Source organism: Quercus robur, chromosome 12 (assembly GCF_932294415.1).
Source record: "Quercus robur chromosome 12, dhQueRobu3.1, whole genome shotgun sequence".
In the NCBI taxonomy this organism is placed as follows: domain Eukaryota; kingdom Viridiplantae; phylum Streptophyta; class Magnoliopsida; order Fagales; family Fagaceae; genus Quercus; species Quercus robur.
The window spans coordinates 18,503,489-18,516,979 of NC_065545.1; the positions used below are offsets into that span (position 1 = coordinate 18,503,489).

Here is a 13,491-nt window from a genome sequence, read left to right on the forward strand (position 1 = left end):
AAATTTTTCCAATCACAACTTACCATGTCCTTGACACTTGTTAAAAAATATTGTGAAAATATAATTACCATTTACCTTGACATTACTGTAGAACTGTGAGTGGCTGGCCATGTAATAATTATCAAACACAAGGTCAAACATTTCCAATACTGTAGATAAAGTAAGCCCCTGAAAGAAAGATATTTGAAACGAGTGGCCGTTTGAACTTCAAAATAGTCTCTGTTCCATTTCAATTTCATAAATCCCAAACCCCAAAAACAAAAAATAAAATAAACAAAAAACCAAACTTGAATTCAATGCAACCCAACAAAAATCATTTAAAACAAAACAAACTCTCAGCCTCAAAATTTAAAACACAACCCTCTTTCACTTGCTTCACTCCTAGAACAATAAAGTGATAAACACAAACATAAGACAGTTTCAGATAACCAAAAAAAAAAAAAAAAGACACACACACACTCACACGGTTCTCATAGAGAGAGATGACAGGGCTTGTGATGGTTACAAAGGGAGCTGGGTGTGGTGGTGGTGGTAGTGGTGGTGGTAAAGGAACAAAGGGAGTGAAGAGCTCAGAGGAAGAGCAAAACCAGCTTTCACTGGTGGCGTTTCTAATGACTGCTCTGAGGAAATCAATGGTGGCTTGTCGAGTTGATAGTGGAGAAGATGTGATGTCAACTGTTCATCACATGGAGATCGGATGGCCCACCAACGTGCAACATATTACACATGTGACATTCGATAGGTTCAATGGCTTTCTGGGTCTGCCTGTGGAGTTTGAGGTTGAGATCCCAGGTCGAGTTCCAAGTGCTAGGTAATGATAAAGTTTTTGCCTTTGGTTTCTGTGTGGGTTTGGTTTTGTTAGATTTTATCCGGGTTTCGCTTGGAATGCTTGAAATTGTAGACTTTTTTCTTTTTCTTTGGCAGCTAATTAGATCTGACAGAGTAGTAATAGCAAGCAAGTTGATTTTATTTTGTTTATTTTTTAACTACAATTATGGTTCTTGGAGAGAGGGCGATTTGCATAGGACCTGAGATTTTAGCTGCATTTGAGCAGACCGGAACTCAGATTTCAAATACGTTTGAGCTGAAATTTCTCTCTCTTTTAGCTTAATATATTGTGAGTCTATGGATGGTTTATTTAGGGCTTTGAAGGTTGGGGAAAATGTGGTGATCAAAAGACATAAACCTCATTTTTTCGTAGAGTAAGTGGAGTAATAGAGAAATGACAATGCTGAGCTTTATGTTGTTTATCAGTTTTATTTCTTAGAAAATATTTTCTGAAGAAAAAAAAATTCTACTAATACTAAGCCAAACATTTCTACTAATACTAAGCCAAACATTTCTACTAATAATAGTAAATTTCTGTATTCAAAGAAATTCTTGTATTTTTATGCGCAGGAAAATTTATGGATATTTGGGAAGTCACTGGAAGGGAGTCCCAACTATATTTGGGGAACTCCTTTGAACTGATGAGTTGGGTTCTTGTTAGTGTCCCAGGCCTTTGTAAACTCTTAATGGTACAGATGAGATTGGGTTTTGCTTATTAGATTTCTCTAGCCACAAAATCTATGCAAATTGGATTTAATCCTAAATTCCTTTACATTTAGTTCCTATCAAGAATGTTTATTTTCTCTACTGTTCCATTTTTGTCATGTTCACTTTTGTATCTTTTGCTTTTCAATTTTCGCCTCAACAATTTGCAAGTAACTTAAATTGATTCAAAATTTCCCCCCTATCTTACCCTACTTGTTATCTATGAAGCTTGGACACGATGACACAACAATTCTTAAAAAATTAGGACTTGATAAGGTGGAGATACCACAATTAATTGATTAATATATATCATATATATATAGTAATTTTATTTATTTATAGGCCTATTTCATGTTTATTTATAAATTTTCAATACACGCATGCAGAAGTGTCCCTGGCGTGTTGGACACAGACTTGAAGTTTTGAAGTGTCCATGTTTCTTAGTATGTTATCTTCTAATGATTTAAATCCATTTTTTGTGGATTGTCCTAACTTTTTTTTCTGAAATTTTGTAGTGCAAGTGTGTTTGGCGTATCTGCGGAGTCAATGCAATGCTCTTATGATTCAAAAGGAAATAGCGTACCAACCATACTCTTGCTAATGCAGGAGCGCTTATACTCTCAAGAAGGCCTAAAGGTACTAGTTGTTTGAATATTGTTATTAGTTTACTTGCATGTAGTTGCTTGTTTGTAATAAGTTTCCTTAAGTGATTTTCATTTTTTTGTAGGCAGAAGGAATTTTCAGGATAAACCCAGAGAATAGCAAAGAGGAGCATGTAAGGGACCAGCTGAACAGGGGTATCGTCCCTGACAATATAGATGTCCATTGCTTGGCAGGGCTTATAAAAGCCTGGTTCCGAGAACTTCCTTCAGGAGTCCTTGATGGGCTTTCTCCTGAACAAGTTCTCCAATGCAACACTGAAGAAGAATCTGTTGAGCTTGTGAGTCAGCTAAAGCCAACTGATGCTGCATTGCTTAATTGGGCAGTTGATCTTATGGCTGACGTTGTTGAAGAAGAGGAATCTAACAAAATGAATGCCAGAAACATTGCCATGGTTTTTGCTCCAAATATGACTCAGGTAAAAAACCATCATCTAGTTAGCATTTTGGAATTGCCTCCTCTTGCTTACAGAAGCAGTAAAATTGAAATAATGGACTTCTTTTTCTCTTTTTTGGCTTTTAAACACAAGAAAGATATGTTCAAAGTGGTAACCAATAATTTATTTAAAGTTGGCATTGTTTATCAATTTTGTTAAGTAAATTTACATTTTATTTTTCTTTGATTAGATGTCTGATCCATTGACGGCTCTAATGCATGCTGTTCAAGTAATGAACTTGCTCAAGACCCTGATTATGAGAACACTAAGAGAACGTGAAGAGTCTGCAACCGGAGCATATTCACCTATGTCATCTCGTTCATCTAATCAGCAAACTGATGAGGATTTTGACAGTCAACAAGAGATGGATATCAGCTGTGAATCAAGAGGACCAGCATCAGATTATGATGATGATGATGATGATAATGTTCCTTATGAACACTGCAGTGAAGATGAAGATGAAGTTGAGGTGAGGTCTTTAGGTGAGATAGAAGAATGCTTCTTAAGACAATTGGATGAGAGTAATGACACTCAAAATAGTTTGTCAGAACAACCAGCAAATGATTTGCGGATAGAATGTGTGGAGTCTGGTAATGATGGTGTGTCATCCGAGGAAATAAAGAATGGAAATCCTGGTTTGAGATCAAGTGATGTAGAAGACTTGGGGAGTAGTCTTACAGCTGTGGACTCAAAGACTGATACAGAGAGCACGTCAATAGGATGTGCAAGCACAGATGACATGGAGATGATGGATAGTATGGATTTCATTTCACCCATGCCATTGTTTGCGTCTACTTAAACTCCTTGACTGGTTTTATTTGACCAGTGGTAATATACTTTGTTAGCTCTCTACAATCATGTTTGCTTGTGTAAATTAATACGGCAATGGGTGTGAGGCTTGTGTTAAAGTGAAGTAGGGAGTGTTTGCTTGTGGATTGTGAAAGATCACGATTCAGCTTAGGGCTGAACTTGTGCTTGTTCTTTATCTTTCAGTAGTGAACAATTTCTAACTTTGACATTTTCAGACTGGAAGGAATTGTTGTCCGAAGTCCAGTCTGTCTTCTTTTTTAACATTTTGAAAGTTTGTATTGAATTCTTAGGGAGCTTGATTTAATTTGGTCTGAAATTCAGCTTGTTATGTAAACCTGATTGACATGTCTTGTATGGTTAGAATTCAAGGGACCTGAGTCTTCAGTCCTTGTATTATGCTCATGTTGGAGTCCTTAGTAGGAAAAATGAAAAACACATGTCAACGGAAAATGTTTTTGGTCATCAACAGAAAACAAATTTAATAAACTTCACACCACAATAAAAAATTTAAAATCATAACTTCTCTCTCTTTTGCCACCACAAACCAACTGTTGATCGTTATTGATTGACTCTTTCCCAATTGAAGATTTTTACTCAACTGTTTTTCTCAGATACAGTTACATTTAAATTCCAAATTTGGGATTTCTTTTTTATTTATTATATATTTAAGGTACTCAAATCAAATGATGCAAAAATATAGGAAATATTTTATCATCTAAAAATGTACTCTTATTTTTGGAATTGCAACCAGACACGAGAAACACGTCATTTATAGAAAATGTTTTTTATCAAAACAAACAGAGTTTTAGTAATTTTGGAATCGCAGGGTGGTAACTTACCAAAAAAGGGAAATAAATGGAGAAGAGTATCCTAAGTAACTACCTTTTAGGGATGCTATGAGGAATAAAATTGTGATGGTTTGTGTTTTCAATGAAATGCAATAAAAAATAAAATAAGACTGCTCCATTTCCTGTAGAAGATCTTGCTTTGCCAAACTATCTCCCTCATATTTCTATCAACTATTGGAAAAAGGGATCAGTAAGTTTAGATGCTCTTCAATTAATTAATTTTTACCAATGATCTCTCTTCTTTTACAAGTTTTTACCTATAACCCCTCATAAACATGTTAAATATTGAGATGGTGGAACCTAATCTAATCATGAACCACTTACTTGCTAATTGCATGTCATTCAAATTATCTTTTAAAATGATAGTGCCAACCTAATATTCTTTGTAATCTGAGCTTAGATGCGGCCACTGTGTTGAATATGGAAAACCCAATTATCATCTCTTCACTGTGATGTCCTCTTGGTTGCTTTCTCCTCCACTATGTAAGAGAACACTGTAAGAAGTTTCTACCATATTTATTGCCTTCCAGTCGTCTTCTTCCCATACACTGTCCTGGTTGTTAAAGAGGAAAAGGGCACCAAAGAATGTGGTTTGATCTCCTAATGCAAAGCCTTGAACGGTCTTAGCTGAACTAGAACCAGGCATATCTCCCTGCAATACCAAGCTCCATTAAAAATTTCATTTACAAAGAAGGTAGCTGCAATGTACAGCTCTTGAGATCTATGGAATTGGGTTAGTAACAAAATCACCATAGCAAGGTTTCAGTAATGCATAAAGAAGAATATTGATGGCAAACATGCCTTGTATGAAGAGTTAAATGTTATCTTGTCTATTACTATTAGCAAATATGTACAGTTGTTTGAACCTAATCTAATGAACAAAACCACTACCCTCTCATCCTCTCTCTTTCGAAAGCCACTCAAAAAGAAGAGAAATCCAAAAGAGAATTCTATGAAACAAACATAGAAAAGAGCTAAGAACAAAAAAAGGGAACTTTTTTAGGATGCCAAGCATGTCTCCCAAAATAGTCTGCTCCTCTCTGCCTCATTCATCGAATGCTTACTTGTATCAACAGAAACACTTGATTTTTGATGGCCCATTAGCTTCCAATCTTGTTTACCAGTAGATTTTCTATAACTAAGGACCTCATCTTCATCTTCATCTTCATCTTCATCCTCTTCCTCATCATCATCGTCACCATCATCATCATCATGAACACATGGTTGAATATCAGAATCATCAACCTCACTCACTCTAGGAAAATCAGATAAATCAAAGATACATGACTCCGCATCATCATCATCATCAGCCATAGCAATGTCTTGGCCAATTTTATCATCACCACCACCCTTTATGGTATTACAGTCACCTTCAGAATCTCCTGTTGCTTCAAAGAGCAAGAAAGAAGACACGTCCACAACATTCTCCAAGTTCATCTTCTTTTTCCACAATGAAAACAAATCTTTTGTAAACATGGAGTCTCTCTCTCTCTCTCTCTCAATGTTGTCACACTTAAAAAATTCTAAAATAATTTCCCAAGTCTGCCTCTATATATACGAAATTATAAATAGACACTTAGAAAGATAATAAGAAAATCTAAAGTAAGAAGGTGGGCTCTCTTGTTTGACACTTTATTAAGTAGTGGTGGGCTGGCTGTCTAAGTTAGCCTCCTCAAATTGAACTTTTATTGTCGAAAACAATGGGAAAAAAATGATTATTTTATATTAGTTAATATAACGCAAGTAAACTGTATTAAAGTGTGGCTGTTCTTCTAGAACAAAGACAACTAATGCATGCCAAAACTGGTTCAACCCAATCTTCTAGAAAAGAGAGCAACAATTTATATTGGTGGACCAACTCATCCATCTAGAAGGGATTCCACATATCCTTACACGTGTATGGCACATGGTTTCCAAATATTATTGGACGTTTCTATTCCATTTGATAATAACTTGTACTACACTTATTTGTTTGTTTGTTGTTATTATTTTATTTTAGAAGTTAGAGAACACAAAATGAGTAGAGGGAACGTTCATCAAAAAAAGAGTAGAGGGAACAAACTAGTGCAACTTTTTTTTTTTTTTGAGAAACAAACTAGTGCAACTTTAGAGCGTGGATATAGGGAAAACCATGGGATTTGAACTTATCTGTTTCTAATTTCCTAATTTTTAGTGGCACTTGTTTGTCTTTTTTGTAAGCTTCTAGCAAATATTAAGTAGGCAACACAAAATCAAGTTGCTTTTTTTTAAACGTGAATATAGGGATACTCGTGTTATTATTCATATTAGAGACACAACAAAAATTCACCAAATTCTCAAATTAACCTATACTCTGTCTTTACAACAATGTTGTAGATTTTTGGAAACCAAAAAATAGTTATTTTCCCAGTTTAAAACAGAATTTCGAAGACCGTTAAAAGGATGTTTTTAATACTATAGTTGTAAATAAATTGAAAACAATGAACCTCATAGATTTGTCCAAGGACGGAGTTAAAACTTGAAGTTGGGGGCAGCTTTGCTACTAGTTGCATGTGGTTGCTCTAACTTCTAGCTTTATTGCTTAATTGCTAAGGTTTTTTTTTAATTTATTTATTTTTATTTTTTATGTGTGCGTTTCCTATTGGGTAAGGACAAAATTATTTTATTTAAAATTTTTTAAAGGGCTGAGTTGGTTGTTTTGGGTAAAATTGGTTAATTGGGCTGAATTGTTTTTAAGCTATTATTGGTAATTTTTGTTGTTGAGCTAACTTTTTTGGACTTGTATATTTTGTTTTAGATTTTAGGTTTATAAATCTTTTTATACCCTTTAAAATGAGAAAAATGCTAGAGTTACAAATGACTCTAGATGCAAACCAATAAGAATTTACTGCGTTAGTAGTTTATAAAAATGTTGTAGAAAAGTTTGTGGTTATAGTATTACTCTTAAAAAAAAAAATCAATGATATTATTAAGAGAGGCAAAGTATAATTTTATAGAACAAAATTACTAAAATTTATACCTATATATATACTAATATTTTTTTTACAAAAAAAAATTTAGGGGCGGGCCATGCCCCCCATGGTCAAAGTCTCCCTCCGTCCTTGGATTTGTCTAAACTATTCTCTCTCTTAAATTAAAGAGTTTATCTTTATCACAAAAAAAACTTCTTCTATCTCTTAAATTAAGAAACTTATCTTTATCATATTAAAAATAAATAAAAATACAATGCTTCAAATTTGAAACTTATCGTTATTTTATAAAAAATAAAAAATAAATAAAAAAAGCACATGAGCTCTATTCCCTTAATCATTATCCAAAAAAAAAAAATTAAAAAAAAAGTAATTTATACATTCTTTTGTAAATTTTTTTAAAATTTGTTCTTATAAGTGAGAGCCAAATATGTATAGTGTAAAAATTATTATCTGAAAAGTAGTTTCAATTTCAATTTTTGAAAATTGTTTTCATACTATTTTGATAACAAAAACAAAAATCCTCCTACCAAACAGGTAATGAAGTTTCACTTTTTTTTCTTTTCTTTTTTTTATGAGAAAGTTTCACCTATTCTGGATAAATAAATAAATAAAAGTTTATAGATGATAAGGAATATAATGTAACATTATATGTGGATTTTGACCACAAGTTATGTAGGACTAGGATCTATGTAATTTGTTTACTTGTATTGTGTGGGTCTTTCCTTTTTGGTTAAGGTAAAGCAACTTAAGACATTAGGTGGGGTAAGTAAACATTCATGATTTATTCAGTCCATGATTATCCATTTGCTTATAAAAAAGAAAGGAAGTTTCAATGTATTATTGGCAAAATTACTGAAGTATATGAAAAGTTATGGGTCACGAGTCATGACTGAATAATCTGCAATTCAACATTATTGGCTGTTGAACAATTTGGAAAATGGACAAACATGGTCATACATTACATGATCGAAACGTGCTTATTACACACAATAGGATTACAGGTCCACAGGTCCATTAAAAACCGATATATACGACCAAAAAAATGGAAAAAGTTGGAAGTTGAAATCTGGCAAAAACTATCAATTTGTCCAAAAATCCATATCTGCTTGACTTTTGTGGCAGCACACCTCCAATGGCATGTCAACTTTTGTACGAGTTTGCTTTGCGTTATTATATGTACAAACTCAGAATAACATAACGTGTATTAAGAACTAAGAAGCACACGTGAATCATGAGGACCCATATAATGTAAACATCTGATTAAAGCAAAATCACTACAAATCAACCACGTCTGTTTGGTTTAGCAGACAAATACCCACCAAAGATCACAAAAAACTTGTCATGTTTTTATGATATTATTATGGATTTGGTTGAATAATTTAATTAATCTAAGTTTTAAGAAATTAAATAAGTTTTGCTGAATAATTGTTTCTAGAGAAAAGTTGGGCGCCCATCTCTGTGTTTCATACCTAATCAATAAAAAAGGAAAAGGAAAATAATTTTAATTTTTTTTTTTTTTTCATTTATGGATATATCTTGATCAAAATTATATCAGACAGGGAGGTCCTACCTGGCATCAAGATCATATCCTACCCATTTCACAACTAAAACAGTATGAAAAGACCTGCTTCCACACATTTCTGCCAAATCCAGCCTTTGTTTTTATGGCAATGCTATAGATATAAAATTTTGTAACCAATTTCACAATTGGTTAGGATGTCAAGTTATGATTAGAACATTACTTTCACGTTGACACATCATTTAACCACTCTTATTATGCACTAAAATTTTAGTCACCGGATTTATTGTTGTTTTGATTTTACTAGATCATGTAATCTGCTATAAAATTCAGCATATTACATGCAAGTGGAACAAATTTAAAGGCCTAGAAGGATGATGTTATGACTCATGTGCTAGATAAATTATTTAAATTTTGTTTAGTGATAGAATATGGCTTCCTAGATGGATTAGTATTGTTATTTATTTGTATTCAAATTATTTCCTATTCATATCAAAAAAAAAAAAAAAATCCTATATTTTAGGATAGGATTGATTCCTATGTTTTAGAATTTCTTGATGAGGCTATCTCTTTTTTTTTTTTTTTTAGACAAAATAAAAATTCTACTCTAACCTAATTTAAGTGTATATATATGTGAAACTCTTCTCTTGAAAATTAAAACCCCGACCTTACCCTCCACATCCCACAAACACTTATACTTTATGAGGTTATCTTATTAATGGCTATTTATGTATGTTGAATGCATTAATGAGAATTAAGCATAAAATTAACCCAAACAGTCTATTATACTTTAACACAATGGTCACTCCACAAGTATAAGTGCTTGTGGAATGTAGGGAGCAAAAGTTGGAGTTCAAGTCTCCAAAAGGAGCTTCACACACATATACACTTAGATTAAATTAGAATAGAATTTCTATCTTATATTAAGGAGGCTAGTTGCCTTAAATTGACTAGATTATCTTTTTATTTTTCTAGTTCACAATATGAAGATAAATAATAATAATAAAGAGAAGGGGGGGGGGGGGGGGGGATCGGTGTTCTACAACCATGAACCAAACTTTTAACCGGTTTGAAGCCATTTTCAGCATAATGCGAGGGACTGAAAATCCTACCCTTCTGTAATACAGAAACTGAAAATGCATTAGGATTACTACAGGCAAGGGTAGAGTGAGTATCAAACCATGAATTGAACCCAAAATGCAATCTTTTCCCTATTACTGAAAAACAGTCATAAAAACCAATCTCACAAGCAATTCTATAAACAGGTTGCTTGGATTGACATCATAGAATGGGTAAATTCCAGGCTACACAAGATACCAAGAGCACCAGACTCATCAGCAGATAAGCTATCTTGAAAAAAAGGATCTTGGACCACCTTCAGATAGTTTCTAAAACGGTGTGTGTATCATTATGGGCCTTGTAAACAGTAATGATGCCCTTGTTCCTTTATTTTGGGAAGTTTGCCTTACTGATAAATGACAAGTTATCCGAAAAGCTAGAACTACTTGGTAATAGTTATTTCAGTTAGTTTAACATTAACATCAGGTGCCTGCAGACAACAGTCACATGCTGCATGTTCTGCTGTCCACATCTAATAAATGAAGAACTTTGAAAACACAACCAATAGGTTGGAACTGACTAACTAGGGGTTGAAGACTTGAAAATTTCTACAAAAGACGTTGAAATAACTCCAGCGAGTGGGAGAGAAGAAAATAGGTTGTATGTCAAATTATGTAACAACAAAAATTCAATTCTACTGTTCTCCAACCATGTTATGACCAAATGCCTGAATCTGAAACCATGATACAAAAAAAGATTGATTTTTTTATAATGAACCAGATTAATAGATGGAATGATCAAACACCCATCACCAAAAAATATGAGAATGTGTTTCTAGAGTTGGGGATAGGACAAAGTTTTCATTTTTCAGCATTGTCAAATCTTCAAATTATCTCCCATGCCCCCACCAACACACCCGGAAATTAAGCATCAATTAGGCCGGTGCGTTGCCATTTCAATCAATGCCAAAATACTTAATACCAAAAAAAAAAATTTTTGACTTTTGGATAAACCACATCAAAGTTCAGTTGAAGTGATAACAAGACTAATTCTTAGACAAGTGAAACAACATAATAGTCAAATCATCCCCCAAAAATTCAATTTCTGCTCCCTCATTATTGAACTCTGAAAAAGACTAAAAGATGGCACTCCACACTGTTGCTAAAGCTTTATGATGATGCCAGAATTGAAATAAGCGTAAGTACTGGACAGATGGACATTAGTTGTCTGGTTGCACGGCTAAGATAAAACACCTGTACAAATATTGAAGAGGACAAACAATTTTTTTTTTTTTGGTACTAACTATATTAAAATATGCAACTAAAGCAGAGGAAAAGCTGAATTATATTTTGATTCAAAACAAACCCCAAAAAGACTATCATATTTGGCATTTCAATACCATAAAGTTAAAAATATACAAATATAGCCAGTACAATGAAAAACTTGAAACTACATTTAGCTGCTGGTGCCCACTGCCCACTCTGTCCAGACTTCTCAATCATGCTTTTGTATTATCACCCTGAATTCTGAGAAATAGAACCCATCATTCAATTTAAAAGACTAGTTTTCCAGGGTTTCATCTTCTTTCTCGGCTATACAATGGAATCCTCCCAACTGCTTTTAATTTCAACATTGGTATTAATAGCTCTGAAATTTTTTCCACATGATCTTAAGCAGACGAATTGTGCAGTGACTGGTTACAGTGCAGACTTCCAAATGAACTTATTTCAAGTCAACCCGTGGAAGGCCTAACTGAACTCTTTACAAAGGAGGCAAGCCTACAAGAAGACACAACTTTTTTTTTGATAGGTAAGAAAGTAATATTATTAATAGAAAAGAAGAAAAGATACACAGCATTCACCGATAGTGAACAAAGAACAACAAAGAAATAAAGGAATCAAAAACCTATTCTAAGAGACAAAAGAAAATCAATAATAGTAGAACAATCCAAAAGACCCCAACACCGAGACCAATCGAAGAGACTCCACTAACACAAATCTAACAACTGGACAAGTGATTTCTCAATATCCTCAAAAGAACACCGATTACGTTCAAACCAAATAGTCAACATCAAACAACCTAGAACCAAATTCCAAATATCGGAATTATATTTCCCAAGCCAATAGTGCCAACAACATAGTAAGTCTACGACCGAACCTGGCATGACCCAATCAATCCCAAATAGCTAAAGCATATGCATCCACATAGAATGAGCTAACAGGAAAAAAAATAAAAAGGTGATCCACAGATTCCTCATTACAACAACACATACAACAATGATTTGCCAAAGGGTGACCACGAAGCATAAATTTATCCGAAGTGAGAATCTGGCCATGAGCTGCCAGAACTAACATAAAAACTAGAGAAATCAATTCCAAGACAATTCAGTTCTTCCATGCTTTGTGACCTAAAATTTCCTGGTGAAATTGTTTTAATTGCTTAATATATAAGAAAGCAAATGTAAAGTCAACAACTATAGTTCCACATCTGAGCACTGTATATTATTCTGTATACACTGAACTCTAGATTAACAGCCTAAAACACCAACATGGAAACCAAATCTCCCTATAAGTGATATTGAAAGAATAGTTTTGCAAAAGGAACATCACTCAATAATACTCTGAAGGAGTAAGTACACAAATCAAGACAATATAAACTTGGCATGCATAATAGGGGGTGGAAAAGATACAAGATTCATCATAATGACAAATAATCAGCCTGATGAGATTAGAAATTCACAATTGAAGACCAGTTCATTTACATGATAATGATGCCAAAATTAAACGAACAGAAAGTGGAAACTAAAGAACTTCTGTTAAGGCCAAGGGCAAAATACCTTCACCAGCATTGAAAAAATGGGAGCATGGTAATGCTTCTCTTCATTCTTTCCCCCGTTGATATAGAGACTACCTCGGTATTGCTTAGAATATTGGACTGGTTGTAGCAAGGAAGCACCAACAGAGACCAGAGAATGTAGAATCCACAATTGCCCTTCAACAGCAGTGACGTTCAGGAAGGTAAATACTCATTAACAAAAAAAAAAATTACATACCAATACATGCTAAGACTTCAATTGAAAAAATACCTGAATTTTACATCAAATAAACCATCCAGGGAACATATATACATATATATATATATACACACATATATTGGATAACCATCCATGGAACATATATCTAACATTTTCAAATAAATGACTGAAAGAGAAAGTTGCTTCCAACATGTAACTGAAAAAACCAACATGTTGAAACAACCTGACATTGTGATGAGTAAAATTGAAGCAGGGCAACTTACTATCTATTTGGTAATCTACCTAAATGGCTATGGTTGATAGTAGCATATGGGGAACAACCTGAATGTAAAAGGAAAAAATGTCTTCAACAGATACAACATGGACAAGCACTAGGGATCGATTCTAGAACAATTTTTGGCCAGGAAGACTGCTTGTGCTGACTACTCAATATCTATGAACTTCACAGGCATTTCACACACTCACAGAGGCAGAGAGAGATGGAGACTTAAATAATTGAAGCACGGCACACAATTTTCAAAATACACAGGAGATCGATACATGATATTTTTCGAAATAGATAGTCAACACCCCTGCATAAATTATGCAGATTAGGAAATGAGACCCAAAAAGAAAAGGAAAACACAATGAAAAAAGAATCT

The 13,491-nt window shown here is 33.7% G+C and overlaps 2 protein-coding genes across 2 annotated transcripts; one reads left to right on the plus strand and one right to left on the minus strand.

The window, feature by feature from the left end:
- Positions 1-229: 229 nt before the first annotated feature.
- LOC126709110 (rho GTPase-activating protein 2) lies at positions 230-3,743 on the plus strand. The gene is made up of 4 exons (XM_050409205.1): positions 230-811; positions 2,049-2,169; positions 2,261-2,611; positions 2,820-3,743. The coding sequence occupies exons 1-4, from the start codon at positions 483-485 to the stop codon at positions 3,426-3,428; spliced, it is 1,410 nt and encodes a 469-aa protein (XP_050265162.1). The 5' UTR covers positions 230-482; the 3' UTR covers positions 3,429-3,743.
- Positions 3,744-4,224: 481 nt separating this feature from the next.
- Positions 4,225-5,873, minus strand: LOC126709999 (uncharacterized). The gene is made up of 2 exons (XM_050410381.1): positions 5,352-5,873; positions 4,225-4,939 (listed from the first exon to the last, which is right to left on the minus strand). Exons 1-2 carry the CDS (start codon positions 5,761-5,763, stop codon positions 4,920-4,922), a joined length of 432 nt encoding a protein of 143 aa, XP_050266338.1. The 5' UTR covers positions 5,764-5,873; the 3' UTR covers positions 4,225-4,919.
- Positions 5,874-13,491: the final 7,618 nt, after the last annotated feature.